The sequence below is a fragment of the Kryptolebias marmoratus genome, linkage group LG15 (genome assembly GCF_001649575.2).
Source record: "Kryptolebias marmoratus isolate JLee-2015 linkage group LG15, ASM164957v2, whole genome shotgun sequence".
Lineage (NCBI taxonomy): Eukaryota > Metazoa > Chordata > Actinopteri > Cyprinodontiformes > Rivulidae > Kryptolebias > Kryptolebias marmoratus.
The window spans coordinates 3,980,401-4,006,149 of NC_051444.1; the positions used below are offsets into that span (position 1 = coordinate 3,980,401).

The 25,749-nt window shown below is 47.0% G+C and overlaps 3 protein-coding genes across 4 annotated transcripts in view; 1 reads left to right on the forward strand and 2 right to left on the reverse strand.

The window, feature by feature from the left end:
• The window catches only part of tpp2 (tripeptidyl peptidase 2), a 19,493-nt gene extending 6,004 nt beyond the window's left edge, over positions 1 to 13,489 (forward strand). Inside the window, 17 exon segments of the mRNA XM_037979730.1 lie at positions 345 to 516; positions 597 to 754; positions 832 to 908; positions 986 to 1,092; positions 3,272 to 3,426; positions 3,513 to 3,629; positions 3,712 to 3,812; positions 3,892 to 3,988; positions 4,059 to 4,196; positions 4,267 to 4,511; positions 5,591 to 5,669; positions 8,139 to 8,290; positions 8,365 to 8,461; positions 8,541 to 8,706; positions 8,709 to 9,001; positions 10,475 to 10,594; positions 10,681 to 13,489. Coding sequence (XP_037835658.1) covers positions 345 to 516; positions 597 to 754; positions 832 to 908; positions 986 to 1,092; positions 3,272 to 3,426; positions 3,513 to 3,629; positions 3,712 to 3,812; positions 3,892 to 3,988; positions 4,059 to 4,196; positions 4,267 to 4,511; positions 5,591 to 5,669; positions 8,139 to 8,290; positions 8,365 to 8,461; positions 8,541 to 8,706; positions 8,709 to 9,001; positions 10,475 to 10,594; positions 10,681 to 10,770 — 2,364 coding nt within the window. The 3' untranslated portion in view covers positions 10,771 to 13,489.
• On the reverse strand, positions 12,929 to 19,553 carry LOC108251545 (protein-lysine methyltransferase METTL21C). 2 transcript variants are annotated; one of them, XM_017441898.3, is made up of 8 exons: positions 19,095 to 19,553; positions 18,508 to 18,585; positions 18,263 to 18,411; positions 17,132 to 17,249; positions 16,431 to 17,060; positions 15,174 to 15,307; positions 14,976 to 15,093; positions 12,929 to 14,753 (listed from the first exon to the last, which is right to left on the reverse strand). In XM_017441898.3, exons 2-8 carry the CDS (start codon positions 18,575 to 18,577, stop codon positions 14,362 to 14,364), a joined length of 1,611 nt encoding a protein of 536 aa, XP_017297387.1. In that variant the 5' UTR covers positions 18,578 to 18,585; positions 19,095 to 19,553; the 3' UTR covers positions 12,929 to 14,361. The 2 variants fall into 2 exon arrangements, with proteins under 2 accessions (XP_017297387.1, XP_024858292.1); XM_025002524.2 differs by lacking the exon at positions 18,508 to 18,585 and having other exon boundaries at positions 19,095 to 19,552.
• Positions 19,554 to 21,038: 1,485 nt separating this feature from the next.
• On the reverse strand, positions 21,039 to 25,049 carry mettl21e (methyltransferase like 21e). The gene is made up of 5 exons (XM_017441271.3): positions 24,719 to 25,049; positions 23,106 to 23,275; positions 22,899 to 23,016; positions 22,718 to 22,815; positions 21,039 to 21,873 (listed from the first exon to the last, which is right to left on the reverse strand). Exons 1-5 carry the CDS (start codon positions 24,768 to 24,770, stop codon positions 21,550 to 21,552), a joined length of 762 nt encoding a protein of 253 aa, XP_017296760.1. The 5' UTR covers positions 24,771 to 25,049; the 3' UTR covers positions 21,039 to 21,549.
• Positions 25,050 to 25,749: the final 700 nt, after the last annotated feature.

The window sequence follows — 25,749 nt, forward strand, 5'->3', positions numbered from 1 at the left end:
GAAACTGGTTTGCTGAAATCTTTGTGGGCAAATGTGAAGCATTAGCGCACATTTTGGCTTCGGTCGCTGCTCCTGCACGCTCCCGGCATTCTGATGTTAACAGGAAGTGACGTCACGTGTCTTCTTCCTGAGTTATTTGGGCATATTTTGTATTCCACGCTACACAAACCCACAAAGAAGAGACTAGACCGCAGAAACGGTGGCGAATCACTTTAGAAACAATAAATATTGGGTTGCGATTTCGCGGGGTTTGTTTGATTTTGCGTTAATAGTTGCGATCGCAACATCGCGAAATCCTGGAGGGTCTGACTTTGTGTGAGTAATCGGCTTCTTCTCCCTCTCAGGTGGACAAGGCTTTAGACTACCTCACTCAGCACGCCTCTTTACCCACAAGCCACCTGGGCTTCTCGGTAAGCGTGGGATCGCAGAGAGGCATCTACCTCAGGCACCCGGCCCAAGTCCTCGCCCCTTCGGATCACGGAGTTGGAATCGAGCCCATCTTCCCAGAAAACACTGGTGCCGTGCGATCAAACGAGCTTTTTTCAGCGAGTTCTGCTTCCGGGTCTTTAAATGTCGTTTTTTTTTATCCACTGCAGAAAACTCGGAGCGAATCTCCCTGCAGCTACACCTGTCGCTCACCTGCGCCGCGCCGTGGGTTCAGTGCCCGTCCCATTTGGAGCTGATGAACCAGTGCCGCCACGTCAACGTGCGCATCGACCCGGCGGGCCTGAGAGAAGGCGTGCACTACACCGAGGTGAGGAGGGGGAGGAGCCGGAGACGAAGGCGGCGGCTGTTCGCGGCTCACCTTTCACTCTGATTTGTGTTTCTCAGGTGTGTGGATATGACACTGCGGCGCCGAGCTGCGGCCCGCTGTTCAGAGTGCCGATTACCGTTATTATCCCCCAGAAGTAAGTTCTCGCTGCGTGTGAGCGTCGTTTACGCTCCCGGACGTCTGAGTCACGCTCGTCTCTCCTCCTCCCGACAGAGTGACAGACGGCCGGAACCAGGAGGTCCGGTTCACAGACGTCCACTTCCGGCCGGGACAGATCAGGCGCCACTTCATCACAGTTCCTCAGGGGGCCTCCTGGGCGGGTGGGTATCCCAGAAAGCGGCGCGGGCGGCGCTCCGACTCGGCCTGCGAGCTTCAAAGTGAAACCGTTGTTCACAAGGTGCAGAACGAGGGCGTAGGAATCTTCGGGCACCTTGGGATTCGATTCGGAAGATTCAACGAGTCAAAATGCTGAGTTCAGGGACCAGTTTCCTCCGGGGAAACAGATGTTCGTGCTTCTTAGCTGCTTCCTTCAGCGTTTCGCCACCTTTGCCTCTTTTACACCGGCTCTAATTCAGAAGTCCGGCTCTACTCCGCTCGGCTCTATAAAGAATGCATCGCGTCCACACCGGTTTGTCGACCAGTTTCGTCGGTAGCAGAGGAACGCCTCTTCGTGTTGCGGGGGGCGGGGCTGCGGCGCGGGGGGGTGCGCTACTGAAACTTAGCGGAAGTTGTGTAAACAACGGAAGCGCTATGGACAACATTGGCCCTGTGTTGTTGCTGTTTTTTAAACTTATGGGGATTCTCCTGAGACTTCAGGAAGAGAGGCGCAGTGGAAGAAATGCTCTGGATGCTGCGATTCTTGCGCGGAGTAGGACAGCTGTTATCCGCTGGAGATTTCAGGCTTTACAGGCCTTCAGCTGGGGGACAGACGGCAGAAACATCGCAGGGTAAGCTAACGCTGTTGTTTATATTCCTACCGTCGCTCTTTATGCTTGCATCTGGTCACACCCACGACCAATGAGTGAACAGGAGCTAAGCTTGCGCCGCCCACGAAGCAGGGCCGGCCCGGCTGGCCCTACTCCGAAGCAGAGACCAAAGAAGAAGGGCCAGCCTCGAAAAAAATGCCGGTGGAAATGCTCGCAAAGCAAGCAGAGTAGAGTGGAGCCGGGACCTTTAGAGCCCGTGTGAAAGGGTCAATTGTTTCTGGAGGCCTGGAATAGAGCAACCACTTTTTTTATCCTGTGGGTGTCCGAAGGCTGCGACGTAAGGTGGCGTCTCGCCGGGCTTCGGTTGAGTCGTGGTGAGGAAAACGCCATCAGACGGCAGCGTTCAGCGCCGCCGTGAACTGCGCCTCGCTCTTTAGTTCGCCACCATGTTCCTAACGTTAAATAACAACAGAATTTTAACTTTTTAAAATCGATTCGGAGTCACGTATGCATCGAGACGCATCGAAAAATAGATTAGGACACACGTGTCAATCAAGGCCCGCGGGCCAAATCTGGCCCTTGTTAACATTTTATCTGGTCGCCAAGATTACATTTAAATATTATTAGACCTGACCGACCAGTCTGTGACAGACCGAGTCTCCGTCGCTTCTCGTTTTGTTTTGTGAAGTCTAGAAAGAAGAAAATTAGGATTTAATTTCTCAGTAATCTGATTCTGACGTGAAACGGACAACAGAGAGCGTCAGACGGGACCGATTAGAACCTGCAGCCAAGAAACGATATCAGGTGTCTGACTAGAGTTAATGTCCGTCAGGTTAACAGGTAATTTAACGAACGTCATCTTTCTTCTTGTTTCAGAGTTAATGTTAGCAGCTGTATGATCGAACTTTTAGCTGTTTTAATGGAGAGAAGTTGATAAAAAGGCTAAAAATGTCTTTTTGATTTCTGTCAGTTTTTCTTTGTTCATTAAAGTATCTATCTGGGAAAAGATATTTGACGTATTGCATCTAAAACCAGAGTTAATTTGTTTTATTTTTCAGTAAACATTTATTGATTGGCCTCCTTGTTTAACTAAGTTTGACAGCCCTGCTTCGGGTGGATAATATATTTAATGTAGATGGTGATTTTTGATGCGTATCTCAGATATTTGTCATCAGGTATCACGTGACTAATCGAACAGAAAGAGTTGGATATAATTTGGAGTCTCTGCAGGGATTAAATGTGAAACGGAAGCGTTTCCTCCGTCGTCAGCAGAGTTTAATTCAGTCCCTTCAAACCGTCAACGGATCCGTCTTTTTAACGACTTTCTTCTTTTTTTAACGCCTGCAGCAAAGCAGAGAGCTGACTCAGCTTCTTCTTCAGTGACACGAATAAAACAAACACGTCACCTTTAAAACACGAGCAGACACCACAGAATTAATTGTAGGTCCATTAGGTTAAAGTAGTAAATATTAATTATTATAAAATCACCTTCAGAGCAGAATTGAGAGGCACGACTCGGCAGGTTTTAGTTTTATTTTGATAATCTGCTTTTATTTCCCCCTCCTCCCCACAGAGATCACCCTGACCTCTCATTCAGGAGACGTGTCATCAAAGTTTGTTCTCCACGCCGTTCACCTGGTCAAACAGAGAGCCTACAGAGCCAACGAGTTCTACAAGTTCTCCTCCTTATTGGAGAAGGGTTCCCTAACGGAGGCGTTCCCTGTCCTGGTGCGTAGCTTCTCCTGGTCATTTCACTCGTCTGATTCCGTCGCTGGCTTTACGTTGTTTTTGTGACTTCCTGCTTCCCGTCTCAGGCAGGAAAAGTCGTGGAGTTCTGCGTAGCGCGCTGGTGGGCGAGTCTGGGCGACGTGACAGTGGACTACAGCGTCGTGTTCCACGGCCTCAGCATTTCTCCGTCGCCCCTGCACATCGTAAGAACAACACACACACACGCACGGTTTGTGGCGATCAGAGATAAATCCGGGGTTTTGACTTCGTGTCGTCTCGGCCCAGAACGCCTCGGAGGGCGTGACGAGCTTTGAGGTGTCGTCGCCCCTTCGGTACGAGGAGGTGTCCCCCGCCATCACCCTGAAGTCGTGGGTTCAGCCTCTCAGGTGACGTCACAGCCGCGCAGTTTGGTTTTTGTTAAAAAAGCAGCTCCTTTAATCGTCCTCGCCGTCTCTGCCGCCGCAGGCCCGTAAGTTCGAAGATAAAAGCTCTGGGGCTGCGGGACGTCCTGCCCAACAACAGGCAGCTCTACGAAATCGTCCTCACCTACAGCTTTCACCAGGTGAGCCCCAAACGTTTCCGCTCAGACACTTTTATTTGTTTGTTTTTAACGGCCGCCGCTCCGCCCGCAGCCGAAGAGCGGCGAGGTGACGCCCAGCTGCCCGATGCTGTGCGAGCTGCTGTACGAGTCGGAGTTCGACAGCCAGCTGTGGATGCTGTTCGACCAGAACAAGAGGCTCCTGGGTTCGGGGGACGCCTACCCCCACCAGGTACGCTCCGCAGGTTTGCGCTTTTATTCTGAAGGTCGTTTCCTGACGGATCCCTGCTTCACCTTCCCAGTATTCCCTGAAGCTGGAGAAGGGGGATTACACGGTGCGGCTGCAGGTCCGCCACGAGCAGTCGGGCGAGCTGGAGCGCCTGAAGGACCTGCCGTTTGTGGTGTCCCACCGCCTGCCCACCGCCCTCAGCCTGGACGTGTACGAGACGCACCGCTCCGCCCTCATGGCCAAGAAGAAGGCCAACACCGTCACCCTGTGCCCGGGCGCCACGCAGCCCTTCTACGTCACGAGCCTCCCGGACGACAAGTGAGTGGAATGGGTCGGGAGGTCCTCTGACCCGACCCGTCGCGCCGGAGGCCGCAGCTGGAAAAACGCTTTTAAACGAAACGGGCTGGGAAGACGCTCACGCTTCCTCCGGCTCTGCGTGGAGGAGGTGGAGCTGAGCTCACCCGGGACCGTAGTGTCCGCTCTACGAGCCTTTCAAAATAAACTACGGAGGTTGAAAAATCAGCCTGACAGGAAGGTCGACCAGGTGTCGGCTTAAAACCCAAAAAAAACAACAAAAAAACGGTGACAGATGCTTCACTTCTTTGATTTCGACCTTTTTAACGAGATGTTTAAAAATATATCAACTACACCTCATTTAATCATTAATAAAAGCTTAATTTACCTTTAAAACATCATTAATTAAGGATGATTCACGCATAATAAAACTATAAATGAACACATTTATTAATGTTTTACCCAGAAAGGTTAATTAAATCCAATGATTAACTCATAAGTTAACTAATCTATATCCTGTCTGTTTAGGTTTTAACATTTTACCTCTAAAGAAAACTGCTTCCTTTCTGATTAAAGTAACGGGACATGGTGGTGTGTTTTATCTACATTAACAAATATTTAATAAATGATTAATAGTTTTCACTTTAGGAGGGCTCACAAAAAGATTTAAGTAACTAGTAGTAGCATTAATCCGTGTCTAACAAGGTGTGAAAGTACATTTCTATCAGCATTTACAAACAAACACGCAGTGATTTCATCAGTTTTTAATCATTAATAAACACAGAGTTTGTTGGTTTTATCCTTTCTGGGTAAAACATTAATAAATGTGTTCATTTATAGCCTTATAAAGCATGAATCAGCCTTAATTAATGATGTTTTCCAGGTTAATGAAGCATTTATTAAGGGTTAAATAAGGAGTAGTGATTATAAATATCTGTTAGACGTATTTGTGTCGTATTTGGTTTCCCTTTAGGTGACAAAAAGAGGAAAAACACCTTTAATGATGTTGTGGCTCTGAAGCTGAATTTATTGTTTAATTTAAAGGATTTATTCCCAGTGATAAATAAAACGTGACGTTCTTCTGTCCTTCCTCTGGTTTTCAGGATCCCTAAAGGAACGAGTCCCGGATGTTACCTTTCAGGATCTCTCGTCGTGCCCAAGAGCGAGTTTGGCAAGAAAGCTGTGAGTTCCTCTTCCTCGTCCTCTTCGCCGCTCAGCTCTCGTCTTCGGGACGAGCCGAGCTTTAATCCCGACCGGGACGTTTTAAAACGAGCCGCGGGACGACTGACCCCGTGTGACCTGAGCTGATCGGTGTTCTGGGTCCGTCGGGTCGTTCTCTGTGATTCCGGACGTTCCCGCTCGCTCGTCGGAGGACCGAGGGGCTGTTTACACCTGGCATTAACCTCGTGGCTCAGGGCGCGTTCAGGGGGGGGTAGCCGGTTCTGGATCCGGGTTCTCGTAGCCGTTTGGATCCAGATGGGACCCAAGTCGCGTTTTTTTTGCCTCTAGGATAATTTCTGCTGCAGATCTGAACAAAAACACCTCGGAAAATCTTTAATCTCGTTAGTTCAGGAGGCCTGTTTGCTTCTTTTAGGTTGGAGGGAGTGGAAATTAGGAACGGGCGGTGGTTTTGTATTTTTATTTATTTTATTTTTTTTAGTTAAAGGGGTAAATTCGAAGATTCGATGCGACTTTCATTAAGACCCCGAGTTGTTTGCTAACAGGGACACAACGTATCGAAGAGAGAGAGAAAAGCCCCCCGGCGTCTTTCTGCCTTTATTTTGAAAGGATTATTAAGTGGAAGCTATGGTCGTGGGTGAGCTCCATGTTGGTCCTGATTGGACCGGAAGATGAAAGCTCATCCCCTCATATTAGACGGAACCAGGAAGTTAAATATCACAAGAAAAGTCTAATAGTTGCAGAAGAAGTCGAATTTTCCTCGTCTCAAAATTCAAACTTCCTGAAGATGTTTTACAGGAAAAGTTTTTTATTTTTTAGAGTAAATAAATCAGATTCAGTTTCAGTCATCCGTGTGACTCAGACTGACGTGAATCCTGATAATGACGCTTTTATTTTGATTTTTCTAAATATTTCTTTACGAAACTTGAACTTGATGCAGTAACCCGGACGATTATTTATGTCCGAGATTAGATTAAAACACGAGGATTAATGCCAGGTGTAAAAAAAACAGAAGTCACGTTGAAACAGTCGCTTTCCTGTTTGTTTTTACAGTTTAGTTTCATTCACAAACATTTCTTTGTTGATATTAAATTCTTTCTAAGATTGTTTTATTTTTTTTTTCAAGCTGCTCGATTGTCTTCATTTTAACGAGTTCCTCGCGGGGCTGCGGCTGTTTCCGAACTGCGATTTAAAAAAAGATGAATTTTCCGTTCCAGTTGAACTGAACCCTGAACATTGGCGAGCAGCGAGCCGCCGTGCTCACAGATTTATTTAGCTCGTTGAACGCGGGTCACGCACAGAAGCGTTAACGACCTTTGAACCCAGATTACGGCCCTTAGAGCCTCCAGGTGTGTTGGGATTTATTTATTAAAAACCTGAACCAGTTTTTAGACGCCCGTCCGAAGACGGGACGGAATCAGCTTTGGCTCCGATAACCCTTCAACGCAGCACAGCTGGGTACCCCATGGGTCGAGGCTGATCCCCATGGATTTTGAGGTCACAGGGTCAAAAGGTCAAGGTCACAAATGACCCCTTTTGTGAAAGCCTCCTCCGTGCTCCGACCCTTCAGGGATGTCAAACCGCAGAGCTGGACTCCTCAAGAGTCGAGGCTGATCCCGATGGATTTCAAAGTCACGGAGTCAAAGGTCACAGGCGACTCCTTTGCGGGAACCTTGGGTTTGCTCCAGCTTTGTGTCCGAGCAGCACAGGAATGTCAAACTCTGCTCGACCGACGGTCCTGTTAAATAAAAATCACCAACGCGATTTTTAAATTTTTTTTATTTTTTTTATTTTTTAAATCCTGGACGTGTTTTCTGTCAGAAAGTTCCTTTTGCAGGTTGTCAGAAAACATCTAAAACGTACAGAAACCTAAACAACAGGAGGTCCTGAGCCGCCTGGCCTCGACTCCCACCGCGCGACGAGCTGGCGAACCTCCGCTGGACCCCGGGGACATTTCGGGACGTTTCGGGACGCCGGTGTCCAGCAGCCGCAGCCCAGCGAGACGTCGAGCAGCTGCGGCGCGTGTCAGAGTCCACATCGAATCCTTTTTGGCTGCTGTTTGTCTTGTCTCTTCCTCACTGTGTGTTATTTTGACCACCAGGGGCAGGCTTCTGCAAAACGGCAAAGAAAATTTCAAAAGGTACTGGATGAGCTTAAAAAAACTGCAGCACTGAAGCACAGAGCGCCCACTGCTCTCCTTCCAGCAGGAAACTGGCTGATTAGTTACGTTCCAACTCATCTGCATTTCTAATGTGTCAGCATGTCAGTGTCTCTGTTCTGCTGTAACTTTCTGTGATCTGGTGGTTGGGACAAGAGTTAAATTTAAACTTTTAGTCTTTTTCTTAATTAATTTAAGGAGCAAAAAAAAAAAGAGTTTTCTGCCCTGAAACTTTGGAGGGAAGAGAGGGAGCCTCTGAGATGCAGTTTAATCGATTTCTTCTTCTTCTTTTTTGCGTGTTTGTGTCTCCGCAGGACACCGTTCCGGTCGTCTACCACCTGATTCCCGCGCCCAACAAATCCAAGAACGGCGGCAAGGAGAAGGACAAAGACGGGGACAAGGAGAAGGACGTGAAGGACGAGTTTGCGGAGGCCCTGAGAGATCTGAAGCTGCAGTGGATGACGAAGTGAGCTCGGTTTCTTCTCGGTTGTTTTTTTTTCTGAGTTTGTCACCCGCTGAGCCGCCATCTTGGTTCCTCAGGCTGGACTCCAGCAGCATCTACGAGGAGCTGGCGGATAAATACTGGGACTTCCTTCCGCTCCACGTCCAGAGGCTGCACCAGCTGGACTCGGAGAAGGTGAGCGGGAAACAAACCGTCGGGATTTGCAGCTTTGAGAAAAATGGCGCCTCTGCTCACGGTTTCTCTTTGCGTTAAGGAGCGGCTGAAACGTCTCCGAGACGTGGCGTCGGCGGCGGACATCGTCATCAACCACATCGATCAAACCACCTTGGCTGTTTACCTCAGCATGAAGACCGACCCGCGCCCGGAAGCCGCCTCCATCAAGACGTACGTAACGCGCCGCGCTCCATTTGCCACCACGTCGTCCTTCTGCGGACTGATGGGCGGAGCCTCGTGTCTTTCAGGGACATGGAGAAGCAGAAGTCGTCTCTGCTGGACGCTCTGTGCAGGAAAGGCTGCGCGCTGGCCGACCTGCTCCTGCTGCCCGCCGCCGCCACCGCACAGGACGGCGCCAACGCCGGAGACCAGGTGGCGCCGGAGGACGCCGCCGCGGAGCAGACGGCCGGCAGCTCCGACGACGCCCTGCAGAACGTGGCGATGACCCTCACAGACACGTTCTGGGAGGTGCAGAAGTGGGCGGAGCTAACCGACTCAAAGGTCAGAATCTGGTTTAGGAGTTTAAACCAGCAGAACAGGAGCTAAAAAGAGCTAAAGTCGGTCAAACAAGAGCTAAAATTAACTAAACAGTAACTAAATGCTGAAACTGGCACAAAAACCAACTAAATCTAAAATTAACCGAAATTAAAAGCTAAATTAACCACAACAGCAGCTAAAAGTTTAATTTACCAAAACTGTGGCTAAAACCTAAGAACAGTAGCTAAAAGCTAAAGAATTGGCAAAACTGCGGCTGAATCCTGAGATTAGTCAGACAGTAGCTAAAAGCTAAAAGAACTGGTTAAAAGCAAAAAAAATGTTAAAATAATAGCTAAAAGTCAAGATTAGCAAAACCAAAAGTATAAGCTAAAATTTGCACAGCTGTAGCTAAAAGCTAAAACCTGCACAACGGTGGATAAAAGCTAAAGAATTGGCAAAACAGTAGCTGAAGCCCAAGATTAGTAAAACGGTACCTAAATGTTAAAACTAGGAAAATAACAGCTTAAAGCTAAATTTGTAAAAACAGTAGCTAAAAGTGAAGATTAGCAAAACCAAACGTAATAGCTAAATTTACCACAGCAGTAGCTAAAAGCTAAATTTAGCAAAACTGTGGTTAAAATCTAAAACATGCACAACAGTAGCTAAACGCTAAACAGTAGCTGAATCCTAAGCTTAGTAAAAGAGTAGCTAAAATATAAAACTACCAAAATAACAGCTAAAATTAGAAAAAACTGCGTTTAAAAGCAATAACATTGTCAAAACAGTAGCTAAAAGCCGAGATTGGCAAAACCAAAAGTAAAAGCTAAAACCTGCACAACAGTAGCTAAAAGCTAAACAGTAGCTGAATCCTAAGGTTAGTCAAACAGTAGCTAAAAGCTAAAACTAAAAGAAGTGGTTAAAAGCAAAAAAAAAGTTAAAAAAGTAGCTAAAAGCCAAGATTAGCAAAACCAAAAGTAAAAGCTAAATTTACCACAGCAGTAGCTAAAAGCTAAGTTTAGCAAAACTGTAGCTAAAACCTCAAACCTGCACAACAGCAGCTAAAAGCTAAAACTAGGAAAACTGTGGTTAAAAGCAATAAAATTGTCAAAATAATAGCTAAAAGCCGAGATTGGCAAAATCAAAAACAAAAGCTAAAATTGGCACAGCTGTAGCTAAAAGCTAAAACCTGAGCAACAGTAGATAAAAGCTAAATATATGCCACAACAGTAGCTGAAGCCCAAGATTAGTAAAACAGTATCTAAAAGTTAAAACTAGGAAAATAACAGCTTAAAGCTAAAAGTGTCAAAACTGGCTAAAAGGTAAGATGGGTGAAACAAAAGCTTAAAATCTTTATTTGTTTCAATAAAAAACAAAAAAACTGTTAAATATATGAAATTAATTAAAGATAAAATACTTAAAGGAGCTGAACGCTGAGTCGGCGTTCACGCGGTTAGGAAATAAAAGTTAATTTCTTCGTCTGCCTCCGCCTCCGTTCAGGTTTTGATGTTTTCCTACAAACACGCTCTCGCCAACAAGATGTTCGGCCGAGCCTTGAAGTTTGCCTCCAAGATGGTGGAGGAGAAGCCGAGCAAGGAGAACATGAAGAACTGCGTGCAGGTGCGTCTCGGCGCGGCGCCGTGCGTTCGATTCCTGGTGCTGCGGCCCGTCGAATCATCGCCCGTGTTGTTTTTCTGTCTTCGCAGCTCATGAGGCACCTCGGCTGGACGCACTGCTCCGCCTTCAGTGAGAACTGGCTGCCCGTCATGTTCCCCGCAGAATACACACCGTTTTAGACGCGCACACACACACACACACACACACGGACTCACGCCCCCTCAGGAACCAGCTGCCTCCCGGGAGTTTTAGGTTTTATTTATGTGGACTTGAGAGGGAAAACCAGACGATCTGCGCTCCTTTGAATCCCGACGACGATGACGAAAAATAAGAAATAAGAGTTTAAAATGTTTGAAACTGTCTCCAGCGGTCCTTCCTGTAAATCCTGTCAGTCGGACATTTTGGACACCAAGACGAGGCGTTCGCTTCCTGAATGAATAAAACAAGGAAGGACAGAAGCTTTTTATCTTTTTGTTCCCGCCACGTTAATCGTTCGGTCTGTTTGTCTTTAAACTCCACCCCCTTCAGCGCTGAGGTGCCTTTCTTCGTGTACCTCACTGCCTCCGATGGGACGAAGACGATGAAGAAGCTGCGCAGAGAGGCGGAGCTGTGAAAACCGGGAGCTGAGCTGCGGAGCCTCGAAACTCCTGACAGGAAACACGTCCGGGTCGAAAATCCACATCTATGCTGAGAAAATTTATTAAAAATAAACCACGAAAACGGCCGAAGTGACTGACAGCGTGTTCTCGTTCTCGGCCCGGTCCTCCGTCTTTCTCTCGCCTCAGCGGCAGATTTCACTTTTACGTTTCACCCGGACATCTTGTTTTTTTTCTGCCATGTTTGCCTGATGCAGGGTGACCACGTGATCTTTGTTTACAGTGAGCGCGTACCTGCATTTTCAGAATCTGTTCATCGGCACCTTGAGTACCTTTAAACCCTGACGTGCAGCGAACACATCCTGGATCCAGTTTCTCTCGCCGTCCCGAAGCCACCGACGGGTCTCCCAGAGGCCGCAGCCGGGCGAGACGCCGCCTCGTCCGCCCCGCCCCCAGCCCCCCGCCGCCTCGACCTCACCGACAGGACGATGCAGGAGTGTTTTATGTGTCATAAAATGTTGTAAATACAGACGTAACATAGCAAACTATTAAGATGCAATATAACCCAGACGTTATCCTAACCCGAGTATTTCACGTATATGCATGTCTTCTACGGGCTGACGTGGAAACGGCGTCCGGTTTGGCGGTTTTTACGCCGGAGACGTGATTTGGGAAAGATCCTCTGCTGTTTACGGGACCTGTGAACACCTCGCGAACGCCTCCTGAACGCCTCGCGAACGCCTCGCGAACGCCTCGCGAACGCCTCGCGAACGCCTCGCGAACACCTCGCGAACGCCTCGCGAACACCTCATGAACGTCTCATGAACGCCTCCTGAACGCCTCGCGAACGCCCTGCGAACGTCTCATGAACGCCTCATGAACGCCTCATGAACGCCCCGCCCCCGAAGCCGTTCAGACGGACATTTAACGGCTCTGAAAGAAGCACACCGGCGGATTTATCGGCGTTCGTTTGATCAACTTCATGCGGCAGCTTCGTGTATTTGTCAGTTTCTTATTTTCGTCTTCACTCGAGACGAAACTGAAGGATTATCTGCGATTATCTGCGTTTCACAAACGCTGGTTTGGTCCTTTAAACACTTCATGAATCATGTGACAAACGAGAGCTACGATCATAAAAAAAGTGACTATGTTTTATAACCTGCACAGAAAGTGAGGAAATTAGAGTTTGGTTGATTTTACTTCCTGTAAGAACGCCCCGCAGCGTGAGGAGGAAGCTCCGGGCTGTATATGGTTCCTCCGCATGCTGCTGAGGCCCCTGGTAAACGAATACATTGCCAGTTTGTATCGTTTCTTAAGTCTTCAGTCATCGGACGACACCAAACGAGAGCCAGAAGCAGAAAAAACAGATGAGCAGCCAAAAAAAACGAACTCACGGTTTAAAGAGAAGAGAAACAAGTTTTCCAACAAATCAAGGATTTATTGCCAAGAATCATCGAAACATAAATGAATAATCAACCAAACACAAATCTCTTTACTCTTTGTTCCTTCTTTATAAAGCAGGAGCATGAAATCCTGTCCTTTTATTTATTAAAGGCGCTCGTTGTAAAGTCACAAAAACTTTTCTGAAATGATAAAAATCTGTTCTTTTTGCATCATATCTGTGGTTAATGTGTCCTTAAATGAAACCTGTGAACGGATGTTTGTTTAGCTGCGTTCATGGAAGAGCCGGCGTTTTGGGTTGTTTACATTGAGCGCATGCCCACATTTCTGTAAAACTCCAGGAGGGAACCGTTTTTTAAATTTTTTTTTTTTTATGTTGGGACTCGTCGGTTTGCAGCGAGAACCTCTGACCGCAGAGAAAATTATAAATGTATATTAAAAAAAAGGATTTTTAACTTTAAAAGCTGGTGAAAATGTTTGGCTTGATAAGAAGCAGCTGCTTCGGAGTTTTCTGGCGGTGAATCAGATGTTTGGAGATCTTTCTGTTTTTCTTATTTTATTTTTTTAAAAGGCCTCAAACTGCACGGTTTGTCCCCCCCTCCCCCCACCGTCTTTTGTTAAACGTGCTCCGCGGCACGGCGTCGCCAACGACCGCCTCTCTAAAAAAAGAAAAAAAAAAAGGCCTTCTCACAGCGGGACTTGACCTTTGACCCCTGACACCAAACAGTCTGTTGCTGTCACTCGGCCGTGGTCGCGGGGGGGGGGAGCGTCTCGGAGGCGTTTGTGTGGACGCTGCGTGGTTCTATTTCCAGCCGTAGATGCTGATGCTTTAAGGAACGTTGAGGCCGTGGTTTAGATCGTAAAAAAATAAACGAGCTGCTGGTGAAACGGTTTTCTGCCTAATGGAATAAAATAAATATCACAAACCAGAAGAGCACCGAATAAAAAAAAGATTTGAAGCAACTTGTGTGTCGCGAATGATTTACGAGCCGAAATATTACGAAACTGTTGCCGATTTTTTTTAAAATGAAGTCAGAAATTACAGAGTTTGTTGTAAGAAAAGCCGTTTTTTTATTAGCAAATATTAAGAAATGAAGTGTTTGTGCTTAAAAAGGAAACAAACAGAAAGCTGCCTCGGTTTCTCTGCTGTTCATTGGGAATCTTCGGTTCCTCGCAGAGAAAACGCACCGTCATCTGTCAGCGAAATATCTCACGAGCCCGATGGAGTCGGCCTGATTCAAGATGGCGGCCGCGGCTGACTTCGCCCGAACTGAGCTCAAACCTGGCGTGGTAGTAGCTGAGGGTCATCCCCGGAACGTACGCTGAGCGCTGACCAATCAGGCGAGAGCTTTGGTTTGAGATCTGACCGATGACTACCACTGCCTGTTAGCAAAATATCTACAACTGATGATTCTTTCAAGATGGCTGCCACGGCTAATTCGCAAAAAATGGCTACAACAGGGCCGGTTCTACAGCTGGGAGTCGTTCTCCACACGTTCTCTGAGGCACATTAAGGTTTGACCAGAGGAGCTCGGTGGAAAAGCCCGGCGGGAAAGATGGCGGCGGCAGCGGCGGCGGCGGCGGGCGTTATGCATCCCGTCAGTTTGTTTATTTATTTATTTAAGCTCAAGCTTGTGAGGTGGAAGTAAAAGGAAAGTTGTGAGCGATGACAGGAAGCCGTGAAGGTGAGGAGGAATGGATCTTCGAGACGCCGCGTGGTTCAGGTCGGCCATGTTCATGTGTTCATCAGAAGATGTGACCAGAGTCAGGACATCAGTCTCCCTCTCTGCTCGTTGCCATGAAGATCTTCACCTCCCCGTCCTCGGACAGTACGCTGGTCTGGAAGGACTTGTGGAAGTTCTCCGTGAAGACCAGGTCCGACTCCAGGCGGACCTTGTTGGCCCAGATCAGGGTCGTTCCTGGTCTGCAGAAGTGCTTCATGGTGGCCAGGAGCTCGTCCAGGAAGTCGTGCTGGTAGACCACGTCGGCAGCCAGCACGTAGTCGTACCTACAGGCGGAGGACCGGAATGTGTGCTCCAAGTTGTGGCTCCAGGACAGAGCTGCGATCCGCGGGGTGTGCCTGCAGCGGCCCCTGGTGTTCCTCATCACGTTGGCCTGGAGGTTGCTCAGCACCTCGGGGAGGTCCGTCGCCATGACTGAAGCTCCTGGAGAAACAGAAAGAGTCTTAAAGAGCAACCGGATTCACCGCAGCGGCGGCGTTTTTACGTTAAACATAAAAACGAAGCGTTTTATCGACGCTTCTTCGACCGCGCTCTCCTCATGATGTCACAAGGTCACAGAGGACCTGCTTCCTGCTCGGACAGGTCAGGTCGTGTCACAGCACGGTGGCAACGGTGGCAACGGTGGCAGCGGTGGCGGCTCCTCACCCAACAAACTGGCCACAATGGCCACCAGTCCGGTTCCTGACCCCAGCTCCAGAACCTCCTTCCCCTGCAGGCCGAACGTCTGGCTGTTGGTTTCCAGGAAGGAGCTCAAAGCCAACGCCTGCAGGTCACAGAAAAACAACCGGTTATCGGGAGGAAAACACGTCGTTCTCAAGGCTCCGCGCTCTCCGGCGTACTCACAGCCGGCCACAAGGTGGCGCCGTACGAGTCCAAGGACTCATAAATGACTATGTTCTCCCCGACGTAGCTGAAGACTTCTTTGGTGGTGCTGCAGAGGACGCTGGGGGTCCAGCTCTGTTTCACAAACTTCTGTTCTGAGGAAGGAAACAAGAACGTGGTGTTAGAACCGCCGCCAAGCAAAAAAAGGTCAAAGGTCAGAAATCAGCAGCTGATAGGAGCCGGTAACTTGAATGTTAGGAGCCGAATGACTTTATTAAATAAGCTGACTCTGAGTTACTGAAGCTAAAAGGAGCAAAACATTAGCTTAGAGCTAGAAGAAAAGCTAGCCAAAAGCTAAAATTTGCAAGAGACTAGCTAAGAGTAAAAACTGCTAAAAGTGCTAGAATTTAAAAGCAGCAAAAAGTTAGCTAAATGCTAAAAGTAGCAACAGGCTAGCTAAAAGTTAAAAGTAGTAGAACGATAGCTAAAAGGAGCGAAACACTAGCTTAAAGTTGAAATAAACAAAATGCTAGCTAAACAAAAGAGACAAAACAAAACAAAAAAACCTTAGCTAAAATTTAAAGGTAGCACAATAGTAGCTAAAAGATAAGAAAACATGGCTTAGACCTCAAAGAAAAGCTAGCCAAAAGCTAAAATTTGCAAAACACTAGCTAAGAGTAAAAAGCGGTAAAAGTGCTCGAATGCAAAAGCAGCAAAAAGTTAGCTAAATGCTAAAAGCAGCAAAGGGCTAGCTAAAAGTTAAAAGTAGCAGAACACTAGCTACAAGCTAAAAGTAGCAAAATGGTGACTACAAGCTAGCAGTACCAAAACCCTTTTAGCTAGCTGAAGGCTAGCTAAAAGTAGCAAAATGGTGACTATAAGTAGCAAAAGCCTAGCTAAGAGCTGAAGGCTAGCTAAAAGTAGCAGCGCTCCTTCGAGGGATGCATATCACCCGCTGCCGGACAGTTTTAAACAAAACTTGATGACTCTCAGCTACTACCACACCAGATTAGCTGATTAAATGTGAAATTAGCTGAGCTGTAGCTGTTTTTGTGTTCGCTAAGGCGTGAATTTCACAGACGCTCAGCTAAGATTCGGAGTGGTGGTAGCTGAGAGTCATCCACAGCTCGCAGGCCGAGCAGCTGGTGTGAGATCGTACGACGGTTTGACCAAAATGGCTGCAACGCCATCGATTCTCAGATGATCTTAGTCTAAAACTGACATTCTTTTAATTTCCATATTTGGGAAAAAAAGCCACTTTTTACTGATTCGACTGACCTGAAACGTTCTCATCTCTTGAGCTTTTGTCCGTTTGTTCCTCTGCTTCATCCTCTTTGGCGCCACCTTCACCGGGTTCCGAGCTTTTCTCCGACTCTTCCTCTTCGCCGCTTTCGCGCTCGCTGCTTTCTTCACCTCCTCCCTCAGCTTCCAACTCGTCCGATTCCTTCTCCCGAGGGACGTCGGGAAGTTCGTCTCCGTTGAGTTTCTCCTCCAGATCTGAGACTCCCAGCTCCTCGTCCTCTCCCTCTCTGCTCGTTGCCATGAAGATCTTCACCTCCCCGTCCTCGGACAGTACACTGGTCTGGAAGGACTTGTGGAAGTTCTCCGTGAAGACCAGGTCCGACTCAAAACGGACCTTGTTGGCCCAGATCAGGGTCGTTCCTGGTCTGCAGAAGTGCTTCATGGTGGCCAGGAGCTCGTCCAGGAAGTCGTGGTGGTAGACCACGTCGGCAGCCAGCACGTAGTCGTACCTACAGGCGGAGGACGGGAAGGTGTGCTCCAAGTCGTGGCCCCAGGTCAGAGCTGCGACCTGCGGGGTGTGTCTGCAGCGGCCCCTGGTGTTCCGGCTCAAGTTGACCCTCATGTTGTCCAGGACTTCTGGAAGGTCTGTCGCCGTGACCCAGCCGCCTGCAAACAGACAGAAACCGAGTCAGAACTGCCCGCCGCTGCCAGGTCAGACTCGTGTCCGCTGTACCCACCGAGGAGCGCCGCGACTATCGACACGAGTCCGGTCCCCGCGCCGACCTCCAGGACGGCTTTGTCCACGAGATTCCACCGGTCCCGATGGGTGTCGAGGTAGTGACAGAGATCCAGAGCCTGGAAGATTACAGCCAAGTCACTTTTCACAGCCGGTGTCGAGTCGTTTCTCACATATCCCTACAGCCGAGTCGCTTTTCACAGCCAGTGTCGAGTCGTTTCTCACATATCCTACAGTCGAGTCACTTTTCACAGCCAGTGTCGAGTCGTTTCTCACATATCCTACAGTCGAGTCACTTTTCACAGCCAGTGTCGAGTCGTTTCTCACATATCCTACAGTCGAGTCACTTTTCACAGCCAGTGTCGAGTCGTTTCTCACATATCCTACAGTCGAGTCACTTTTCACAGCCGGCGTCGAGTCGTTTCTCACATATCCTACAGTCGAGTCACTTTTCACAGCCAGTGTCGAGTCGTTTCTCACATATCCTACAGCCGAGTAGTTTCTCAGGTCCCTGTTAACGCGATGAACACACGAAGAGCAGGATAAACGCTGCAGTTCAGGTCGTTTCAGGTCAGATTCTCGGGTCAGTTTTAGGCGCTCTGTTTATGAGCTGCTTAGCCGCGGCGGCCATCTTGAATGGGCCAGACTCCGAATGATGTGGACGTTGGTCCGACGACAACGAATCGTTTTTGCGTAACGGACGACTCTCAGCTTCCACCACGCCAAACTTTAGCTCAACCTTCTGCAAAATCAGCTGAAGGTATTAGTTATTTTTGTTCCCCTGAGGTGGCGGCCATCTTGGTTTGGTAACGATATGGAAGCTGGCTCTTCGGTTAATTAAAAGCTCCGCCTCCCATTCCACTTTTAGAAACTTTGGCTCCGGTTTCCGGTTTACCAACGAGGATTAACTTCCTTCGTTTTTCTGAACCCAGGGAGAGGAGCCGAAGATGGGGCAGGGTATTTCCTGGGCAGGTTGCCAGGACCAAGATAGACATTTCCGCCTTTTTTTTTAACTTTCCTTAAAGCTTTAAAGACATTTAAACAACAAGGCAGAAAAGAAAGAACCTCAAACTTGATTTCTTTATAAATAAACGAGTTAATCCGAGAATAGAAGGTTCCGAGTCGGACTCACGGCGGGCCAGATCATGCCTGCGTACGAGTCCAGACCCTCCTGGATGGTGACCTTCTGACCGGCGTAGCTGAAAACCTCTTTTCCCGCTCTGGAGTAAAAACATGGAGACCAGGATGAAGGTTTCCGCTGCTTCCCGGCAGCTGATTCCTCTGAGAACCACAAAGAAAATCACATTTATTTGGTTTTTTTCAAAGCTACGAAGCAAAAAATCAAAAACTTTGACCTAATTAAGGATTTTCAGTTACCCTTTCTCTCTCTGCTTTTCTCAAACCTGTCTCCCTCCTCCCCATCCCTCGTGGAGTCCATTTCTTCCATATGAAAATCTTTATTCATTTCATTAAAACAAAAATAAATATATATATACAATAAACAACAACAAAATATAGATATATAAATCATTAATAAAATAAAAGGCAGCAGAAAGAAGAATAAAATCATATAATATCTGCCCCTTTTTTCTTTTTCAAACAATTATAATCTACCAGAAAATAAAAAACTAACTGTTGAATAATAATTCATTTAGGGACACATTAAACTAGTTCATGTTTCCTTTTATCGTTCTTTTAAATACACTTTCCAGATTATTCCATAATCTAATTCCTTGAACTGAAGCACTGCGTTCTTCCATATCAATTAATTTATTCTAATGAGAATAAATTACAGATAATAATAATAATAATAATAATAATAATAATAATAATAATAATAATAATAATAATATGACACACAGCTTTATTTTTATTGTAAATAAAGCAGCTTTATATGCAAAAAACATCCTAATATGTTAGATTAGATTGAGTCAGAATCATTGAAGTGATCCCAGGTTTCTTACCTGTGAGCTTTAATTCCTGCAGCAGAACTCCGGAGCGTCCCGGTGTGTGTGGACGCCCACCCGGCTCGGAGGTTAAAGACCCTCAGCATCCAGCAGGACACACCCATCGCCAGCACAAGGGCCCCGGGGTATTTTTAGAGCTTGCCCTCATATGAAATAAACACACACGCCACGCAGGAGCCCGGCGTTTCAGGCACATAAACAAAGACGGTTCGAGCCGGGGAGAGCCAATGGGAAGCAGGGAATGCCGGGAATGTGGTGTAACTTTAACTTTCTGCTGCTGGGACCATCTGACCTGGACCGAAAGGGCCTCAAATCCAACGTCATGCTGCTTTTAATACGTCCACGCTGCTGAAACGGAGAGAAGCGAGCAAAGAGGCCGAGCGTTTGGGCTCAAATCGGCCCAAAGCCTCGGCGTCGATCCCATATGAGGCTGTTTATAAATACTCCCGGGGGTCAGATGGGGGATAAACCGGAACCAGAGTCTGATTTGTGTTTGGTTTGACGGCATCTTGGCAGAGAGCTGGAATCGTCGCTTTTACATCCCACACAAAACGCTGACGCCAGTTTGATCCTTTCGCTTCCCGGGGGATCCTGATAAATCCTGGATTTAACCCCCGAGTGAGGCAGTGGCATCACGGAGAGCTGGGAAATCTTTCAATAAATCAAAGGTTTTTATAAATCAAAGTTTTTTTTTTCATCCGATCTGAACAGCTGATGTTACTTAAAGGAGCTCAATGCAAAGTTTGACATCAAATGTAAAATAAAAGGTTATATAGAACTCCACCCGGTGGTTCTGTTTGAAAGAGTTCGCTCCGGGAGTTTCGAAATGCGGGTACGCGGCCAACGTAAACAAAGCCCTCGGCTGAACCTGCGTAGGTAAACAAATACGGCAGGAGGAGAAGAGCAAAGAAGCGTGAATCTTAAAGAGGAGAAGTTTTTATTCTACATCGTGTGGATTTTGCGTCTGAATTTTCACCTGAGGCGGATTATCAGCCCCCCCGGTTTGATTCCCCGTGCAGCGGGAACTTTGGGAGGTCTCGCCGCGACAAAAAAGTCCATTTAAAATTAGCTTTGGAAAGCTTCCATGTTGTGTTTACTGGCTCGCCTTTTCCTGGCCTTGATTGCTCCAGCAGAGCTCGGGGGGTAACAGGATCGGGGCCGCACGTCTCGAGACGGGGGCCTCGAATAACCCGCCCCCTCCCCGCCACGCCGGTCACATTCAAACATGAAACATCCCACGCCGGTCGTTTAAACTGATTTACATCAGAGTCGTTTTAATCCAGGGTGGGTTTTGTAAAACGCGCTTTATTTTGTTAAAAAGCTCGACGGCGGGCGGCGTCCTCTCAGAGAGACGCTGTTTGGCTTTCAGAGAGTGACAGCGAGCCGATATTCGCTCAAGGCCTTCAGCTGTCGAGCGTTTATTCCCGCTGACAATGGCGGCGATATTCGCAGCCTCCTTTTGGTTTAATCCAGCTCGTCAGCACGTCCTCCCGGCGGGAGGCAGGAAGACGAGGGGGTTACGGGACAGAAAACGACCCTGAAAACTTTGAGGGATTTGGAACCGTTAGCGTATCGGGTTCAACATTCGCAGCGAGTGACTCCAACGGACTATTTCCAAGATAATTAGGCGAACGGGAGAGTTTCCAAAGAATGGAAACAATTGGGCCAAGCGTTGGCGTTCGAGTTACCGAAGCGGCACATTTTCTCCCTAATATGGCCGCCGCAACTAAAAGTGTCTTCGTGGAGACATGAGACCAGAAAAGGTGCGACGAAGAGCCGTTTGAGCTTCTAAAGCATAAAAAAAAAAATAAATGAATGAAACCAAACCAGCTGGTATATTTACAAAATGCTGCCATTTTTATCAAACTGTAAAACTAACTTATTAAACACAAATTTCCTTTAATTAGACTTAATGATCAATAAAAACAGACCAGTGCAGAATATGATCAACAATCGTCTTTAAATATCAATAGGATAAAAAACAAAACACAGTTTAAGAAGAGATGGATTCAATCATGGTTCCCAAAGCTGGGGTCGGGACCCCAATATGGGTCATTAGGCACCAAACAAAGGGTCTTTAAGTGACGACAAATAAAAATAAAACTCCAAAATAAGACATTTTTTGAAAACAGCTGTAGTCATGAAGGAGAGGGAATATTCCAGCAGTTTGTGTCGTCGTTATCTTGTAGTTTATTGGACATTTAAGACTTTTTTCACACTTTGGTTGAGAAGCGTCTCTGCTGCTGCCGTCTGAAGCTGAAAGGTTCGATCTGAGCCGATCGCCTCCCTGCAGCCGTCGTTTCTGCTCGCCGGCCTTCAGCTGAACTCAGGTTTTTAATTTGCCCTCTCCTCCTCGCTGACTTCGCCTCTTGTTTCCGTTTTCGTCTTATTTTCAGCCAAACTCTGACTGGGAGCTGAGGACGAACCCAAACCACCGGGACTTCAGAAACACTCAGAGTTCTGCTGGGTCGGCGGTTCGGTCCCCGGCCCTCCTCCAGGCTCGGTACAGTTTAATGCTCAGGCTGGGCAGGTCGTACAGCTCCTCCAGGTGAAAACGCTGCCGGAAGCGATCCACAAAGCTGTTCTCCGGGTCCAGCCGGAACCGCATGGCCCAAAGTATCTGAGTGTGGTCCTGGCACAGGTAGTCGAAGGTGTCCATCAGCTCGTCCAGGTGAGGGTGGCCGTAAACCACGTCGGCTGCCAGGATGTAGTCGAACCGATGTGTGGCGCGAGGGAAACGCTGAGGCACCTGCTGACCCCAGATCAGCTCAGTGACCTGCAGGCAAACATCAGAGGGGCGCATTTATTAAAGAAACCTGCACCGAAACATCGTACAGAGTCGGAATCATCTGAAAAAATGTTTGCAGTTTATCATATTTACTGCTCCTTATTTTGTTTATTAAAAACAACCGAAGTTGACCAAAGAGCTTCAGAATCCTCAGCAGAGGTTTTAAAGACTCGACGGTCTCCGCCGCCCGTTTATGAGGAGATAAACTGTTTCCCAACCCTCCTGTTTTTATTCGGATCCTGGAACGTCTCGGAGAAAACTGGCTGGCGGACTTTAAGGCTCCTCCTGGAGTGCAGATGTTAAAGAGGTGTCATAGTTTTGGGTTTCTGTGTTTCTGTCTTGTCACCGTTCACCTCCCCAGTAGTTTTCCATTCATGCCTGCCACGCCCACCTCACCTGCTCCTCGTCAAGTCCACAGCTGCACCGAAGTTACAAGGACTTCTTCTTCTCTTCAGTTACGGGTCTAAAAGATGAGCTGCTTCGTTCTGGACATACAGGACTCTCCGATGACTTTTTAGGTCTTTAATGAGGAGACGATCCCCTTTAGGTAAAGCTTGATTAATTGCTTTATTCCCCAACTTGAAGGATCTATCAAAACTAAAAACCTATAAATTCTCATCAGCAGAGCGACTGTGTGGATTTACCAGAACTGATGACTTGTGTCTGATTTTTATTGAGATTTAAATGTTATAATTTCATTTAGGCAGCTCAACCGAACAGGTAAATAAACCCGGATGTCATCGGCAAAGCAGTGAAAACCGACCCTCACATACTGAGCTTGGATTTTAATAAATATCACCGTGATTCTGTAAAAGGATAAAAAGAAACGTACCAAAGGGATGTATTTGCATCTGTTCTTGGTGTTGCGCGTCACGTTGTACTGCAGGTTCCCCAACACATCCGGTAGGTCGGTAGATGTTACCTTTGCTCCTGGAGAGACGGAGAAGTTGACCGATTAGACGAGAGCGAAACAAAGAGAGACAGAATAAGATCTGTCTGTTATTCTTCAGCACCTAACATGCTGGACACAATGGTGACGAGTCCGGTTCCAGCTCCCAGCTCGATGACGTTCTTCTCTGCCAGGCTGAAGGCGTCTCGGTTGGTTTCTAAGAAGTGACACAGCACCATCGCCTGTGAGGAGGAGGGGGGAACCCAGTTCAGAGCTCAGCAGAAAAGGTCCAAATTTAAAGGACGCCACAGAACGAGGACAGAGGACCAACCGAGGGCCAGAGGATCGCCCCGTACAGGTCCGTGGACTCCTTGATCCGGATCTCCAGGTCAGAGAAGACGTACCCCTCCCACGTCTCCGGGCCGATCACCGACGGGTGGAAACGGCGAGACATGATGGCTTCGGCCAGCTCCGTGTCCGCCGCTCCACCTGCTTTGGCATCTACAAAAAAAAAAAATGGACGCTTTGTTTAAAGAACATTAAATCTTCTGCGAGGTTTGGATCTGAACACGGAGCTGAGTCAACGTCATGAAGGGCGAGGGATTATTTAACAAAAAACAGCAAAATTAGATGTAAATATTTGTTGCTAACAAGCTGATTGGATGAAATCGACACTCGATACTTTGAGTTAAAACACCAAATCTGACAAACATTCGACACTAGGGGGCGACAGGAACCAGAACTTTTATTTTGCGTAAATCCGATCGTTACGAAATTTGGCTCAGAGTTTGGAGACGACGCTTTAAAGTCGCGTCTACAAGGTAGGAACGCTCAGGTAAAATGGGCGTGGCTTAATGCAGTTTATCGTTACCCATTTATCGATTTTTTTTTTTTTTTGTAATATCTGATTATTTTGTTCATTTTGAGATCAAACTTTGTCGCATCCTGTTCATACTTTCAGGAATTTGAACCACTTCCTGTTTGCTTGCAGGTTAACAGAAACCGAAAACTAAAGGGTCACCTGTGACCTTTGACCTCATGAACCTTGAAATCAACAGGCATCACCTTTGACCCCTGAGGCGTCCAGCTGTGCAATTTGACGTTCCTACATCACTCTGTTGGACAGTCAGAGCACCGGGTCAGCTGTAATGTTGACCTTTGATCCCTTGACCTTGAAATCAATGGTGATCACTCTTTGACCTAAGAGGTGTCCAACTGTGCAGATTTAATTCCTTGTACCAAGGTTTGACGTTTCCTAGAAATTTCGTGAAAATCCGTTCGTAACTTTTTGAGTTAATCTTGTCCACAAACAAACAAACAAACAAACGGTACTGAAAACATAAGAGTTGTTTTTAAACTCTCTGGATAAACAATGAAATGTCTCGTCTGAAAATGGGCTTTTTTTCAGTTTTACTTTCATTTATTTTAATCTTTAACTGGATTCGGACGTCCATGTCCTCTGGCATCAATCAGGGGGGAGTGCTGCAGCACCCTCCGCACCCCATAGTCTTTCCTGCATCCACTTTTAAACACTGCTAATTATTCAACTAAACGTAATAAATGTTTCTGCTGCCCGAAAGAGGTTGGAAAGGTAATAAACGAGGTGTTTATTTTAAAAACAAAAGGCCCTGAAACACCATCCTAGGTACGATTTTCTGTCCGGGGATTGACATTTCGGTTCGTAATCTCCCGCTGAGCTCGGTGTATTTGTTTGCAGCTTCGCTCCTGTCAGCGTTGGCAGCCGCTGAAAAGCTTTGGCTGGTTTAGTGAAAGGTCAGGAAAGCCCACTGAGGGACAAAGGTTGTTGGACAGCAGTTGGACTTTTAACGTCTCTGCTTCGGGCTTTGATTCATGTATGATGCATTGTTGCTTAAACTATCAATAACTGGGATGAAACTGGGGGGAAAAAATGGTTCCTGTTGACCAGATCGTCCAAATTCTTACCTTCCTGTTTGGCCTTTGAGTCCCCCGTGGCCTTCTGGTGTCCCGTCTCCATGTCTGCAGGAGTCCAGGATCAGGAGAGAGGACGACCAAAACGGGACGCTCGCTTGAATCTCAGCCAGAGGCAGTTTTTCCTGCATGGGGGTGAAGCCCTTTAGATGTGGGTCGGCGTGGATCCTGATCTCTGACCTCCGAGGCCTCGGGTTACGCACAAACACAATGTTTCCCAATTTCTTGTCCAACAATCCCACGCCGAGCCTCAGATCCTGGACGCATTTCCAGCCTCGCAGTAAATCTGACGGACACCAGCAGCTGCTCTGCCTCGTGGCTAAACTTCGGCTGGAGAGGAAACGGGGGGGAAACTGAGGCTTTAGTTACCGGAGACAGAACTTAAAAATAAAAATAGAAGAACAAACCAGAACGCAGAAATGTGATTTATGATTTTTTTTTTTCCATAAAACTACTTCTGCACACTTTGTTCTGTTTTACTCTTTCTTATATCTAAACGTTCGGCTTTTTCAGCAGACAGCTGCTTCGGCTTTTGGTTTTAGTAACTTTTATACTTTTCAGATTATTTAACTTTGTTTACAAATATGTTCCCCAGAGAAACACTGAGATCTCCTCAGTTCTTTCAGAAACTTTGTTCTCTTTAAAATCTGCTTCAGCTGCTGGCTGTTTATGTCTTCTTAAGCTACTTTTAGCCATTTCCCAGCTTTTAGCTAATATTTAGCTACTTTTATACTTTCAGCAGACTTGCTCTAATTTTATCTTCTTATGCTACTTTAAGGTTTGAGCTACCATTCAGCTCCATTTTGCTTTTGTTGGTTTTAGCTCACCTTTTGCTACATTTAGCTTTTAGCTAACATTTTGCTTATTTAGCATACTTTATCTTTAAGCTAGTCTCTTGCTACTCATAGACATTAGCAAACTTTTGCTACTTATCACTTTTAAATAGCCTTTTACTACCTTTAGCTTTTAGCTAACATTTAGCTACTTTTATACTTTCAGCACATTTGCTCTAGTTTTGTCTTCTT

Coding starts and splice junctions, on each gene's coding strand:
- LOC108251545 (XM_017441898.3), bottom strand. CDS start 18,577: ATGGAAGAAATGGACTCCACGAGGGATGGGGAGGAGGGAGACAGGTTT. Junction 18,412..18,507: donor GAAAAGCAGAGAGAGAAAGG/GTAACTGAAAAT, acceptor TGTGGTTCTCAG/AGGAATCAGCTGCCGGGAAG. Junction 17,250..18,262: donor CAGGCATGATCTGGCCCGCC/GTGAGTCCGACT, acceptor GTAATCTTCCAG/GCTCTGGATCTCTGTCACTA.
- mettl21e (XM_017441271.3), bottom strand. CDS start 24,770: ATGGAGACGGGACACCAGAAGGCCACGGGGGACTCAAAGGCCAAACAG. Junction 23,017..23,105: donor GGGCGATCCTCTGGCCCTCG/GTTGGTCCTCTG, acceptor TCCTCCTCACAG/GCGATGGTGCTGTGTCACTT. Junction 21,874..22,717: donor GATGCAAATACATCCCTTTG/GTACGTTTCTTT, acceptor GTTTGCCTGCAG/GTCACTGAGCTGATCTGGGG.